This window comes from Rattus rattus, chromosome 5 (assembly GCF_011064425.1).
Source record: "Rattus rattus isolate New Zealand chromosome 5, Rrattus_CSIRO_v1, whole genome shotgun sequence".
Classification (NCBI taxonomy): domain Eukaryota; kingdom Metazoa; phylum Chordata; class Mammalia; order Rodentia; family Muridae; genus Rattus; species Rattus rattus.
Window position 1 is genome coordinate 141083308 of NC_046158.1, and position 14795 is coordinate 141098102.

General features: G+C 44.7%; 1 protein-coding gene across 1 annotated transcript in view; it reads right to left on the reverse strand.

The window, feature by feature from the left end:
- Ptprt (protein tyrosine phosphatase receptor type T) overlaps positions 1–14795 on the reverse strand; it is a 1079747-nt gene that overhangs the window by 263306 nt on the left and 801646 nt on the right. The window contains exon 10 of the mRNA XM_032904674.1: positions 329–530. Within this exon, the coding sequence (XP_032760565.1) occupies positions 329–530 (202 nt within the window). The remainder of the gene's footprint in view (positions 1–328; positions 531–14795) is intronic.

The following is a 14795-nucleotide window of genomic DNA, read 5'->3' on the forward strand; positions in this document are numbered from 1 at the left end:
CTCTCTCTCTCTCTCTCTCTCTCTCTCTCTCTCTCTCCCTCCCTCCATCCGTCCCTCCATTCCCTCCTTCCCTCCCTTTCTCACCCCTCATTTTCTTGCCTCCTTTTCTTCCTTCCACCCAAGGGCATGTAATTTGATGAACTTCAGGAAGTTCATCAATTGGACTTTCCACAATCCAATAGCGACTTTATTGTCTAAATTGTTCCATTGCTACCAATGATAGTTGGTTCTGCCTCTTTGTATTTCAAGAAATTACCAAGGTTGCAAGAGAAGGAGTGCCAAGTGCATTTCCCTCCCCCTTCCACCCCTCTCTTTCCAAAAGAGATACCTGAAATCTTGGTGGCAATCCGAGTGGTGACTGGGGGTCCAAAGCCCTTGGCTGTGCTGGCCTTAATGGTGAAAGAGTAGGTAGTCCCAGGGTACAGACCCACAAAGAGGTGATGGGTTTCATTCCGGAGTTTGAACACTTTCCCCCTCTGGCTGGACAGGTCAGCACTTGGATCCAGTGAGCCAACAGCCTTGTAATTAATCTGTGTGACAAAATGATATACAAGCACATAAATGCTCTACTCAGTAACCAAGGGAACTCATTGGAGAGGGGCAACAGGGGCAGGATGGAGAAGAAAGGCGAGCTAAATCAGCATGTGACAGAGCTCCTTGGTACCATCCACTGTCCACACAACCACAGCCCTGAGTTTTCTACTGACAAGCCCATGGAGCAACCATGTCTAGCACAATCAGAGCGTGATATTTTAAGTTCCCTACACTCCCCCAGTCTCTAGAATTTACAAAGAGGGCAGTTGTAGGGGAGTTACCCCAAGGGAGAGGAGACAGTAGCAGATAGGCATAATGTGGGTATCAAAGGAGGATGCTGGAGGTGAAAAGCTTTAATCAGGATGAGCGATAGAAGATGGGAAGATGGGAGGGTATAACAAAATGAAGAGGATATGAAAGCCATCTAAGGATGGGAACTTGCCATCATTGCTATCTCGTGATCCAAAACATAAAGGAATTTGCTGGCGAGATAATGTCAGTTCTAGGAGCCAGTAAACAAATTTCTATGGGCCAGTAAACAAATTTCCAGTGGCAGGCATGGGGTGCCTCTGTGGCTGTTGGTTAGGGAGAGTGTTCCTGAAGATACCACAGGTCTTGACTGCAAAGTATAAAGAAATCTAACTGGAATTGAGCTAGAAGCTCCCTTGCTACTGGAGACTTTTCACTGTTATTTCCAACAGTGCTATAGGCTGTTGCAGGGAGGAAAGACATTAATGGTTTATCCAGCTGTGATCTCTATGAACCACGCTACCAACCTGTCAGGGACAATATCTGCCCACTGGTACAACAATGGTATGAATGCTATATGAACAACCATGGACTTGAGTCCCACTCCACTAGAGAGAACTCATTCCTGGTATTGTATACCCAGTCAAACACTTGTGACTGAAGGGGTCCCCCAGGTGGGGAAAACTACTACATTGTTGCTTAGCTAAATTGGCATAACACCAAGCAGCCTTCTACACATCTATGTTTATACCTACACAAAATAACCTTAGCCCTAATTAGAGAAACCTATCTTTGCAGCGAGGAGAAGTGTATTCAGAACTTGTGGCTAGACAAGATGTGGAGAATAAATGAACTAAAGGCTTAGCCTCAAATAAGACATTCATACTACGACCTAAGGAGGTGACTACAAAGATCATTACTAAGGTGGCGTGGAAAGAATTTAAGAGCCCAAAGATAAACAGGAAGGCTGCTCAATACATTCTTTCAAGAATGACAATATCATGCCAATCATGAATTCATTAACGCCCTAGCCAACAATCAGCTATGGACTAGGGAGAGGCTCACAGGGTCTTGCCACTTACTGCTCAATTACTGGCAGTTAACAGACTATGTCAGGGGAAAGCGTAGTACCTAGTGGTGAGGCCACTGAGGAATCTACCAGGTTCTGATGAGTGAATCCACCAGACCCAGAATCACACTTAAGATGGCCCAACTTAGGTTCAGGGGAACACAAAACCAAAGATATGAAATCTGGAAAGAGATCAGTAGGGAAGTAGGGGCTAGAAAGAGTGGTAGGAAACTGAGAGAGTGAGATGGTATTCAGAAAATATATGCATGTATCAAATTGTCAAAGAAGAAAAGTTATTAGTACATTATAGTAACAACAAAGCAAATTTATGTTATTACTATATTCTGCTGTACTGTATACATCCCACAATACTATTATTTTAGTCTGCTATAAACACAAAATATTAATGAGATAGTTCACGTTCTATAACCCATTTTAAATCTTAGAAATCTGGTATGTATCTGGTATTGAACATTAATCAGTTGAACTAGCCCTTTCCAAAGTACAGTAGCTCCTGTGTTAAAAATGCAGACCACAGGGGCTGGGGATTTAGCTCAGCGGTAGAGCGCTTACCTAGGAAGCGTAAGGCCCTGGGTTTGGTCCCCAGCTCCGAAAAAAAGAACCAAAAAAAAAAAAAAATGCAGACCACAGGCTAGGGATTGCTCACAAGACAACTAGGGTTCAGTTGAATCCATGTAAATTTCAGGTGGAAAGCAAAAGGTTTGGAGCTCAGACACTCCCAGAATCCATGTAAATGCGACATGGGCATAGTGGTACCCTTGTAATTCTAGGCCTGATACGCCTATATGTCAAGCTCTGGTTTGGATGCAGAAAACTACCTTAATGAACAAGGTGGGAAAATCATCATAAAGGATTCCCAGGACCAATCTCAGACCTCCATATGCATGTAAACCCCCATAACCAGGTTGACATGTATATGTTCATACATATATGCCGCAGGCGTGCAAAAGAATGTAGACCATATATTCTAGCTGCTCAGCTGGTAAGTACATGCATTAAATTGCTACTTTCCAAACTGTCTGTGATGGGTTCTCAGTGTTGTGTCCTCCAATCTACTGCAGACAGGTGTTAATATGAAGAGCATACCCCATGACAGTCAATTCATGAGTTGACAACAATCTGACCCTTCTATATTCTGCAATGTCTGTGTCCACTGGTAGATGTCACAGAAATGCCAGGGTATTTACGTCTTGAGGTTCTCTCTCTCAATTTCTGCATTTGTCCTGTGGTCGACGTAACTAATAGTAACTGTGCTATAAGCTGTCTTCTGTGGATGATAGCGTGAGTGTCAGGAGCCTGGATCGCATCCCTCTTACCATAGCCTACACAGGATTCTTTTAACATAATACTTTTATTATTTGCATGCAGATTGTTATGATCACATGCAATCCCTGCTCTTCCCCAACTCCTCCCACTTCCTACCCTGCCTCCTCACCTCTTCCCACCTTTGTGAAAAAGATTTAATACTTTATTTTTATTTTATATTATTAGCACTTGCCTGCATGGGCTCCACATACATGCCTGATACCCACAGAAGAGAATCATCTAGAAGAGAGCTTTGGGTTCTCTAGCACTAGAGTTACAGAAGTCTGTGAGTTTCTTGGTGTGGGTGACAGGAATTGAACCCAGGTCCTCTGCGAGAGCTCTCTTAACCACTGAGATCTCTCTTCAGCTCCATGTTTTTTCCTTTTCAAAAGCCTACAGAGTCAAGTTTGTGTGATTCATAGGCGTGGAGCCACCCACTGAAGCAGGGCTGACCTTTCAAAGGTCATAGCTTTAAGGAAAACTGTGTTTCCCTCTCCAGAAGCCATCAGTGGTCCCCACCCCACCCTACCAAAAGTTTCACTGTCTTGATCTTATGCAAGTCTCAGGAAGGCGTCTGCTGAGACATAACATTTGAAAAAGTTTCTGAAATCTACTTTGCTACATTAAGAAATATGTCATTAAGGGCTAGCCAGCTAGGCTCAGTAGGCAAAAGTACTAGCCATGCAAACCAAGTTTGATGACTGGGTCCCACATTAATATCGGATGTGATGATGTGCATCTATATTCCAGTGTTCCCTTGGCAAGGTCAGAAGCTGGAACAGGAGTCTCACTGACCAACTAGCTAGGAGTATGCAGTGCAGGAACAGAGACAAGAGACCCTTCTGCTAGGTCAGAAAAGAGAACCAACTCTTTTTTTTTTTCTTTCTTTCTTTTTTTTTTTCGGAGCTGGGGACCAAACCCAGGGCCTTGCGCTTCCTAGGCAAGTGCTCTACCGCTGAGCTAAATCCCCAACCCCCGAGAACCAACTCTTAATAGTTGTCTTCTGACCTCTCTATGTGCAGTGTGGCATCTGTACACACACACACACACACACACACACACACACACACACACACACACACACACACAGAGCATTCAGATAAAAAAAATAAATTCCTTGCTTCTAGAACAGCCAGTCCAGGCCAAAGAGGAGGCCCATAGTCTTTATCGAGAATGCGAACATTCTGATACCCACAGAATGTGAAGACTCTAGCATAGGTGGCAGACACATTGGTGGCAGAGTGATTTCCCTCTCCTGTGTAAGGCAGCAGTGACACACAAAGCAATGATGTCATGTGCTTAATGAGAGAGGCCTAACTTGGCTAGGATCAGAGTGAGGCTAGAAGAGAATTCCATGTGCTCACAACGTGGACTTTATACAAAGAGCCATCCACAGGAGGCTAGCAACTTTACGGTGTTCTGATAGGAGGACTGTCTTTCCTACCCAAGCTCAGAGGCAAACGCTGTAGGCCCCCACTTCTCCATGCTTTCCTGGTTGGAGCCCAAGTGACTGCATTAATTCACTAGGTCCTTTGATAACCTGGGGGTTTAGCTATACTTACACTGTTTTCTGACCTACATATGCAAGTCACGGCACACATCCAAGCATGTGCATGAATGCACACACACACATCACATACACACACTCACACACACAAATTGAATAAAATAATAAAATAATATGATAAAAAGTTTATTTAATATAATTGACTAATTTATTATTTAATTAATTTAAAAAGTTTATTTACTTTATATATTTACTCTATGTAATACATTTACTATACAAACATATAATAATACATATTCATATTTCCTGGCTACCTTACTTTCTGTTTCTCATCCTGCTTCTTCCTTTTTAATTAAACTGGTATTTCTTATGTTACTCAAACATTTGCTCGGCATCAGATCATTTGCTTAGAGGCTGCATCTGAGCAACCGCGAACCAAGATTCGATGCTCAGGGAAGGAACTTGGGGGAGAAAAGACGCCAACCTGAGCGTGGAAGGGAGTCAGTCAGGATGGATGGGAAAGCCCTGTGGCTTCCAGGCAGGGACATTATGCAGGGCAAGGGCCTGGGGAGAGGCTCACACACAGAGAAGTCCAAGGTGACTACAGAGGAGAGGGCAAGTGGGGGAAAGTGTACAGCCAGACTCCCGTTTCCTAGCAACAGAAGAGGGAGCGTACCTGGGCTAGGGACCCCAGTGCATCAATGGAGAGGATATGCCTCTGTATTTTCTCAAAAATCAGTCCTAGTGACCTGCCTGGCCTGGTGGCAACTCCACTGATATACAGACCCTGAGAGCGAAAGCTCATGCCTTATTTACCAGCCAGTGCCTTCCCATGCTCCAAATTCAATCCGAAAGCGATTCAATTTCTATGGAGCTGTCAATATAATATACCACGCTCCCCTGCTCTCCTAACCTTTCCTGGTATTACAGGATCCTCACTTACTTGTAATGAAACACTATGAATAAATCAATGTATGTTAATATAGCATGTCTTCAATTTTTTATGAAGGGCTTCGCCAAATCTAATTCCCACTGCTTTGTCAGAAACAGTCTTTGAAAAATTTAACTTGCAAGTTTTACAAAGTTAGTGGGTGATCAGGCTGGGGAGGGGGAGAAGAAAGGTGCTGGAGCCATGGCTACCAGTGAAGAAGGCGATGGGAATCTCTGTGTTGGCGATGTGGGAAAAAGAACATTTATTAGGATGCCAAGCACAAGACAGAGGGCTAGTCTAGCTACACATGAGTCCAGGGGTCTGGAGACCAGATCTAACTACAACAAAATGCTGAAGGCTGCTCTTTTCTCTGGCCGGGGACAGTGGGGTTACTGGCTAGAAATCTCACGTATCTTCTCATGAGAAGTGTGCTTCCCTTGGTTCTTCAGGATGAGACTGCCTCCTTGCCCCTTAGATTAGCCAGCTTCAGATCTAGGCTGATTTCTGGCCTTCCCCTTGACCTGAAAGTTTGATTTCACTACTTGAAAAAGACTTACAGTCTGTTTAACCATGGGGCATTTGAACAAGTTAAGGTGTTACCTCAGGACACCCTTTTCTTCCTGTGTTCTCTCCTTAAGTCATGACTCCTTATCACTGGACCTCACTTAAGGCCATACTTTGCCTGAAAACCTTCTGTGGCTCCAAGCCTCCCCTTCCTTGTATTCTCAAAGACAAGTAGACACATCATTTCCCCCTTGATTTAATAACTTTATAATAACCATGCAATCTTTCCCAGCCTTTCTTTCTTTCTTTCTTTTTTTTTTTTTTTTTCTTGCTGGTAACCTAGAGATTGATAGAACAGAGACCACAAGTCAAATCCAAGTATCCCCATGACCTTTTATAGAAAAGGGCTCCTGACCCATATGCTATGCTAGAAGCTTCTCTCTCTCTCTCTCTCTTTTTTTTTTTTTTTTCTTCCATCTGTTCTCTCTCTCTCTCTCTCTCTCTCTTTCTCTCTCTCTCTCTCTCTCTCTCTCTCTCTCTCTCTCTCTCTCTCTCTCTCTCTCTCTCTCCTCTCCTCTCTCTCTCTGTGTCTGTTCATCATATGTGTTCATGTGTATATACAGGTCCACATGTGTATGGGTACATATGTGTGTAGATGCATGACGGTATGTGTAGCATCAGAAGATACTCTTGAGTGGCTTTCCTTAGGGACATCATCCACTTTACTTTGGGGACAGGTTTCTTATTGTCCTGAAGCTAACCAGCAAGTCCTAGGGGGGTCTGCCTGACTCTGCTGAAAATACAAGCACATACCATCATCCCTAGCTTTTTGTGTATAGGGATTCAGGGAATCGAACTCGTATCCTTTTTTTTTTTTTTTTTTTTTTTTTTGTTCTTTTTTTGAGCTGGGGACCGAACCCAGGGCCTTATGCTTCCCTAGGCAAGCGCTCTACCACTGAGCTAAATCCCCAACCCCTAACTCGATCCTTATGGTTGCAAGGAGACACCGACTCAGTCATCTCCCCAGCCAGGACAAGTGTTCTTTGTGTTCAATATTTCCTCAACTTGTTTGTGAAAACAAGCAAACATATTAGCTATGGGACTGGGGCAGTTTGCTCAACGTCTCTGAGCCTCTGGTTCTTCCAAGGAAAACACAGGTTCTAATTTTAGTTTCTGTTGCAGAGTGACCTTTAGCTTCTTTACTCTAAGAAGACAGCGCCCATGTGCAGGAATGAGGCTCCAGCTACCATGCAGGCAACCCTAACTTCTGCACCAAGACCCTAGTGGACATGGGGACATCCTGAGAGGAAAAGGCTACTCTTTCACCAGAGCTCAATGGATGGGACAAGAAATAAAGCAGCCCTTCAAAAGGCCCCACAGGAAAGACTCTGCTCAAGATGCTGCCCAAGTCAGGAGTTAGTCTTGTTCTGAGAGAACAGACAGAAAAACCATGGTTCTGAGGCTAAGAGGGCACATAGGGCTAAAGAAGAGATAAGATAAAGTGGCAAGAGTCACGTGACCAGGACTCTTAAGCATGTGAGTAGAAGACACAGCATGATAAAAAAAAATTTTTTTTAAGTACACATTTTACTCTAAGTCCTTGGGAGGAGAAGTATGTTTGCATAAAAATAATTTAATCCTAAACGGAAATGGTTTAGAATCTTTGTGGCTGTTTCATTCCTCAGCTGTGGAAACTGAAGCCAAGAGAGGGCGTGGTCAAGTGTGGGCTAGGGTAAGGTAGCCTGTGAGTAGGGTCAGGCAGTAGCCACTGCAGGGACAGAACATGGCTGACCTTCTCTGTGGCTGCTTCCCTAGGGCCATCTCTCAGATGATGTGTGAACGTGAGGGTCACTGTATGCTAGAAAACCCAAAGCCGAGGATTGTTACCTAAAGTTCTCAACCTTCCTAATGCTGTGTCATCTGTTAGTGCAGGGCCTCATGCTGTGGTGACCCCAACCACAAACATTTTTTTTTCGTTGTTACCTCACAACTTATTTTGCTACTGTTATGGTTAATAATGTAAATATCTGATATGGAGGATATTTGATATGCAACCCTCCAAAGGGGTCATGACCCATGGGTTAAGAACCACTGACCTAAAGAGATCACCCCTAACTGAGAGAACATAGTCATAAATAACGAACTAGTTAACCCCTGGTTATGTATTTCTATATGCTCAAGTGGAAAACACCAAATTTGCTTACTGGTCACTGCCAGGAGCAAGGAGAGTTTTAAGCCAATAACAAAACTAAAGTTGATTAAATATAGTAACTCTGCTTGTTGGGGTGACCACAGGGACTGAGTTTCTACCTATATCCCACTGGCTGAAGACTCCAACAGTCTCCTGCAAGGCTCAACACTCTTTACCTTGACAGTGACATTGGAGTCTCCAACTTGAACTCTCTGGGAGGGTCAGTGTTGGTATTCTGTCTAAGCTCCACCCCCACAGCTACCTGGGATCAGCCAGGTATGCTCCGCCCCACAGTTGCCTGGCAACAGCCAACTGTGCCTGACTATAAGGGAGGCTGCTCGCCCCTCCTCTCCCTCTTGCTCTTTGTTCTTCTCTGCTCTTGTTCCTTCTCTGTCCCTGTCTCTTCTCTCCCCTCCTCCATCCCCCCCCCTTCTCTCCTCGAGCTCATGGCCGGCCTTCCCTCAACGCTCCTCTTCTTCTCTCATTAAACCTCTCCGCGTAGAACCATGTTGGTTTGGTGTGCTTTATCTGGGTGTGGACCGAGATTTAAGCCCCAACATTTAACCCTAACAGTCAACCCGCTAAATTTTCCCTCCCAACAGTCTTTACCTTCCTGCAGGGCTTCCTGTTCATTTTCTGGAAGTCTCTATAGACCAGAGTTTTAGCAAGATCACAGGGTAAGCAGAAGGAGCCATTTCAGTGAATAAAGGGGTTAAGTGCTCTTCCTTAAGCTCAGAACAACGGGCTGTTTTCACCCTCTTCAGAAGGACTGCGACTATGATCCTACACTTGACCATAGCTACACAGGGGGCTTTAGAGCACACGTCTCAGAAGGGGACCAGCTCAAGGCAATCCCTTTTATTAAAAAAAAATAGTGTTGATCTTTTCGTTCCAAAGATACTTTACATATAAATAGGAATGTCATCCCTCTGGAAGAAAAGTGGAAGACACAGATGTTTACAGTGGCCCTGCCACTCACTTCCTGGCTACAGTGATCCTTTTCCCCTAGACAGCTGAGGTATGTTATAACAGCAGAAGAGGGATTAGGACTGTGCATCATGCACTATGCCTTGCATTTGAAAGACTCTAGAGCCAGGGAAAGTACATGGGGACCAGAGCTTCCCTGCACAGTCAGAGGCCAGTCAGGCCTCAGCTAGAGCTGCCAGTTTCTGAAAACTAACTTCCTGTTGGGCTCTGTGCTGGAATAGGGGGGCAGGGGAGAGGTAGGTGAGGCCATCAACACAGCTCTGGGAAAAAAATACAGGCAAGTCCTTGGAAAAGGCAGGTCCCAGAGTGATTGGTTTGGCTGAAGAGAAAAAGGAAAGATGATGGGAGAGAGGGGAGGAAGGAGAGAAATAGATCTGGGCTAGAGGGATCTGTTATTGTGGAGAACAAGGAGACATGTCAACTCACTGCCACATGGGAACCTGGCAAAGGAAAAGAGACCACAGCTGGAAGTGTGGTCCTCAAAGTCTGAACTCTGTCAAATAAAGAGGGGAATTGTCATTTTTACTTTTGGTAAGTGTATCAAGTTTTTGAAGAGGTTAATTTGAAGAAAACTTGGATGTAGGGTAAAGAACTCTCTATGAGGTGGTGTGTAAACGTGTGTGTGTGTACGCATGCACACTCACATGTATATCTCTGTGTGTGTGTGTGTATACATTTGTATCTTTTTTGTAAATTCTCTGTAGGCATGTAAAATCATTTCAAAAATAAAATGCTGAAACCAGGAACAATGGCGCATGCCTGTAATCTCTTCACTTAGGAGTCAGAGGCAGGAGGATAGATAGTTGGAGACCAGCCTGGCTAGATAGTGAGACTTTCCTGGGGTTGAATCAGGATGCTTTGCATTGACTATCCAACGGACAAAGCCATAAGGCTGGTCAGTAAGGGAGAGACAGCATGGAACATGGCTGTCCCTACCACTCAGTGCCCTCTCCTCTCAAAACCAGCACCACCCTTAGCTTCCAGGCAGGGTCCAAGTGCATGAGCTCCTGTCAAGAACTGCTTCCTCTACCAATCCAGGCACTTCTCCAGGCCTTAGTTCTGGCCTACTTCCTGCTCCTTGCTCCCCATCCTCCACCCTGCACAGGAAGAGAGTTCTTACAGTTTCACACAGATGATCCCGTGGCAGGGCCACCAACAAGTCAGACAGCTGCAAAGCTCCTTTTGCCTAAACTGTCATAATGCCACTTACTAATATGAAGCTTAAACCTCCCTTCAGCTTTTAATCTCATGCTGGGGTATCTGGGGTGCTATGATTTTGTCATTTTAACAGAACCCTTCTTGCTTAATGAGTCTGTCTAGTGCTATCCCCAGTGGCTCTTAGCCAGCAAAGCAATACGACTCAGGTTTCTAAATGTAAGCCACTTGGCCTTCCAACTTTGCACCCAGTCGATTTTGGTTTTGCTAAGTTGAATCTGGTTAAACTGCTGAGGTCCAGGGTGAATTCCTCTCCAATTGGCTTTGAGCAGGCCTACGGGAGAAGCTTGTCACTCTATGACACTGCTCTTGGGAACCTTGGAGCTACAACAACAAACTTCTTGGCAGAGACAGGCTGGCCGCACCCTCCATTGAGGAAAGATCCCAGCTCTTTTACTTTTGGTGACAGGCAAACACCCATGTTGTCATAAGGCAGCAGCCGGACAGTTTCCTGAATAAATGAGGATTCAGAAGATATAGCCAGCAAAACCTAATATAGTACAGGAGGGATGAGGGGTTCAAGTGGAGAAATCATTCTGCTGGTGTCCTCAATTTTTAATCCCACTACCCAGCCTGACCCTAGCTTGGGTGTCCAGTTTCTAGGGGTGAGAGGGTCAGCTGTGTGGACCTAAGGCTGTCCTACCACACGAGGGATTTACCCAGTGTGTTACTTTTACACTTCTATCAGCAGCTACTGTAAAGCCCAACCAACTCTGTTTTTGAAAGAAACTCCATTTTGTGCCAGGGTCCAAACTCCAAATCCAAGAAAAAAATCCAAGTCCTCCTAAGCAAGCATCCTATGGCAAACTACCCCTCTTAGCAAAAGCCAGTCAGGCTACCAAAGCAGGGAGGCTCATAAAGATAACTTAGCCATCCTGTCTGTCAGGTGGTTTTCCCCCCATGTTTAGTTCCTGTAGAGAATGCCAGACATTCAGTTTTTTAAATAATGACTTGCTGACCTGTATGGAAATTCCCCAAGTTTGCTGTAACCACAATAAATTCCCCATACCCCTAGACTTGGGGATCTCACTATGACTCCTGCAACAGGGATAAAGAAAGACTCTAGAGCTTGTAATAAAGACCCTTAGGTGTTTACATCAGAATTTACTACCCTTTGGCCTTTGGGGTACATGCAACTTGGGCATAGCACTACTAAAGAGAAGAGAGATTGGTTTTGGGCTCACAGTTCAAGAGACAGTCTCTCAAGGTGGGGACAGCTGAAGCAGTTTGGTTTGTAGCAGCAGGAGCCTGTGGTATACAGCTCAACAGACTAAGAAGCTGAGAGTGTAGGCTAAAATCAGGGATGGGCCTTAACACTCCAGGTCTACCTCCCAGTGACTACATGCAACAACTGACCACTACCCACAGAAGGTTCCATTACCTCCCCAAACAGCGCTACCAGCTTAGGAACAGGTGTTTAAAGACATAAGCCCAATTTACCATAAAACCAAAATATTAAGCTTCTCCAGGCAAGTCCATAACCACCTGGCATACTGCTAGTATTAAGTAATTCTTCCTTTTTTTTTTTTTTTTAAGAGACAAGACACAAATGTGGGCTCATCTCACTGATTTATCTCCCCATCCTTATAGGATTTAGGAAGTGAATAAAATTGGGCTTAAGGCTATCCTCTGTAGCCAGAAAAGGCTTCAAGTGGAGGGATTGGGACACCAACTCAAACACAAAACTTCCCACCTACACTCTGTCGTGCCTGCATGATGTGCTAGGACTGGAGTCTAGCATAATCATCATTAGAGAGACCAGAGCACCTTCAGCCAGCAACTGATGACATCAGATGCAGGGTTCCATAGCCAAATATTAGGTGGACTTTGGGGGTTCCTGTGGAGGAGAAGGCAGAAGGATTGGAGGAGATAACAGAATCAAGGACACCACAAGGACACAGCCCATTGAATCAACTGACCTGAACTCAAGTGGGTTCATAGAGATCAGGGAGCCTGTTCCGGTCTGACCTAAGTCCTCACATATGGATGTGTAACTTGGTGTTCTTGTGGGACTCCTACAGTGGGAGCTGGATTGTCTCTTACTCTTTCGCCTGACTTTGGGACCCTTTCATTTTTCCTACTGCATTTCCTTGTCTTGCCTTGATGTGAGACTGTGTCGCCTGGTTCTATTGTAGCTTGTTATGCTGTGTTTGGTTGATATCCCTGGAAGGCTTGCTCTTTTCTGAGGGGAGATAAAATGGGAAGGGGGTGGATGTGGGGGAAAGGGAAGGGGTAGAGAAGAGTCTAGGGGAGGGAAGGGAGAGGAAACTAGTCAAGATATAATATTGAGAGATGAATAAATAGAAAGAAAAAACAAAGGTGGGTTTATTCTAAGACTCATGAAATCCCTGGGCCACAGGCAAAACTTATATCCTCCACTCTAATTACAAAAGTACTTATGATAGAGTCATGCCAATATAATCGATTTGAAAAATGCATTTAATGGGCCTCACCTAAACAACATAGATGATGATGATGATGATGATGATGATGATGATGATGATGATGATAGTGATAGTGATAGTGATAGTGTTGATGATGATGGTGGTAGTGGTGATGGTGATGGTGGTGATGATGGTGGTGGTGGTGGTGGTGATGATGGTGATGATGGTGTGGTGGTGGTGATGGTGGTGATGATGGTGGTGGTGGTGGTGATGATGGTGATGGTGGTGGTAGTGGTGGTGATGATGATGGTGATGATGGTGGTGGTGGTGGTGATGATGATTGTTATTTCAGTCAGGGTTTCCCCATGTATTTCAGGCTATCTAAAACTCACTATGTAGCCTAGGCTGGCTTTAACTGTATGATCTCCATGTCTCAGCCTCCCAAGGCATTCTAGGAATGAGCCATCACTCTTGGCTAGCTTATCTAATGTTAGAAAACTCAGCCTATATTGGAACAGAATAACTGAAGAAGAAGTTTACTTTACAATGAAGCACTGACTGCATCATGGTAGGCGACCTACATGGGTACTCTACTGAAAGTCCAAGTTGGAATCACTAAGCCAAGATACCCTTTTATGTCATTGTAAACACACGCTATCATAAGTCGTCAGAACTACCTATCACAACATTGATACACACGGACATTGACTTGCACCCATCCTTTCTCGGGCATCCTGCAAAGCACTCACTACTCATGGAAACACCAAATTAGACCAGAGACTCCTCTCACTCCGCTTCTCATTCTGCAGAGAGGAAACTAAGGCTTGGGGAAAAATAGTTATAATTCCTTAAGTTTATGCTTTATACCTGGCAGGAACCCAGGCAGTATGAACCTAGACTCCACTGGCCTGACTCTGTGCTCCATGGCGATGAGGATGAGTTGGCACCATCTGGCTCTCCAGGCCTGGAAAACTTGTTTGCTCCTGAACTCTTGTTTGAGGAGGAATCTTTCAATTTTAGTGGGGTTCACTTAATAGGGTTAAGCAGAGCTCCTGGTTAGGAAGGTGGGCACACAGAAGCCAAATTGAAGGGGAGTTGACTAGAAATGATTTTAGACAGCTAGGTAAGTTAGGACATCAAGGTTGAGTTGAATTTCCTTAGCTTTCTAAGGAGTTCCTCTCGGCAGCACGTTACTTCCTGCCTCCTTGTCTGAGGTGAAGGCATGGGGCAGGTTTTTGAGACCTTCCTAGAGAGAAATCCATTGATTATAGAATCACGTGTTTGGGGGAGCACCAGTGGAGGATGAATTGCGAGGTTTCGCTCTATTGCTTTTTTCTTTCATTCAGCATTTTTCTCATGAAATTAAAATAGAATTGATTTCTCTCCCCCATGGCATTAGGCATTAAAAAGGGAATAAAAAGGCAGTCTGATCACAGATCCAGGCACCAAATGCAGCCAGCAGGGCAGTGTTCGTGAGAGCGTTTTTATTAGTTTCCGTTTATCATAGGAAGCTTTTCAAAGAGCCTATTTGGAGGGATGGGTCTTCCTCCTCCCTTGTGGAAAGATGAACTTTTATTTTTCTCCTTCTTTCGTTAACATGACCCTTCATCTAGCATTCTCTCCAACTTTGTGCTCTCCTGTTAGAAGGTCTCTCTTTTTTAACTGAGTTTCTTGATGTCACCGTAGGAGCAGACAGACACACAGCCTGTGACATCTCCTTCTGTAAAGCAAGCTTTGAGGAACCTATCTCCTGTTCTAAGTGGCTCTGGGCTCACAGCCTGAGGGGACCTTTCCATTTGCAATGTGCTCAGAGGAGAGTTGGGTGTAGGGGAAGGAAGTTGAGAGTCAGGGAGGCTAAGAGACTGGCTAAAGCCACAGAATGAGGAATGAGTGGGTTC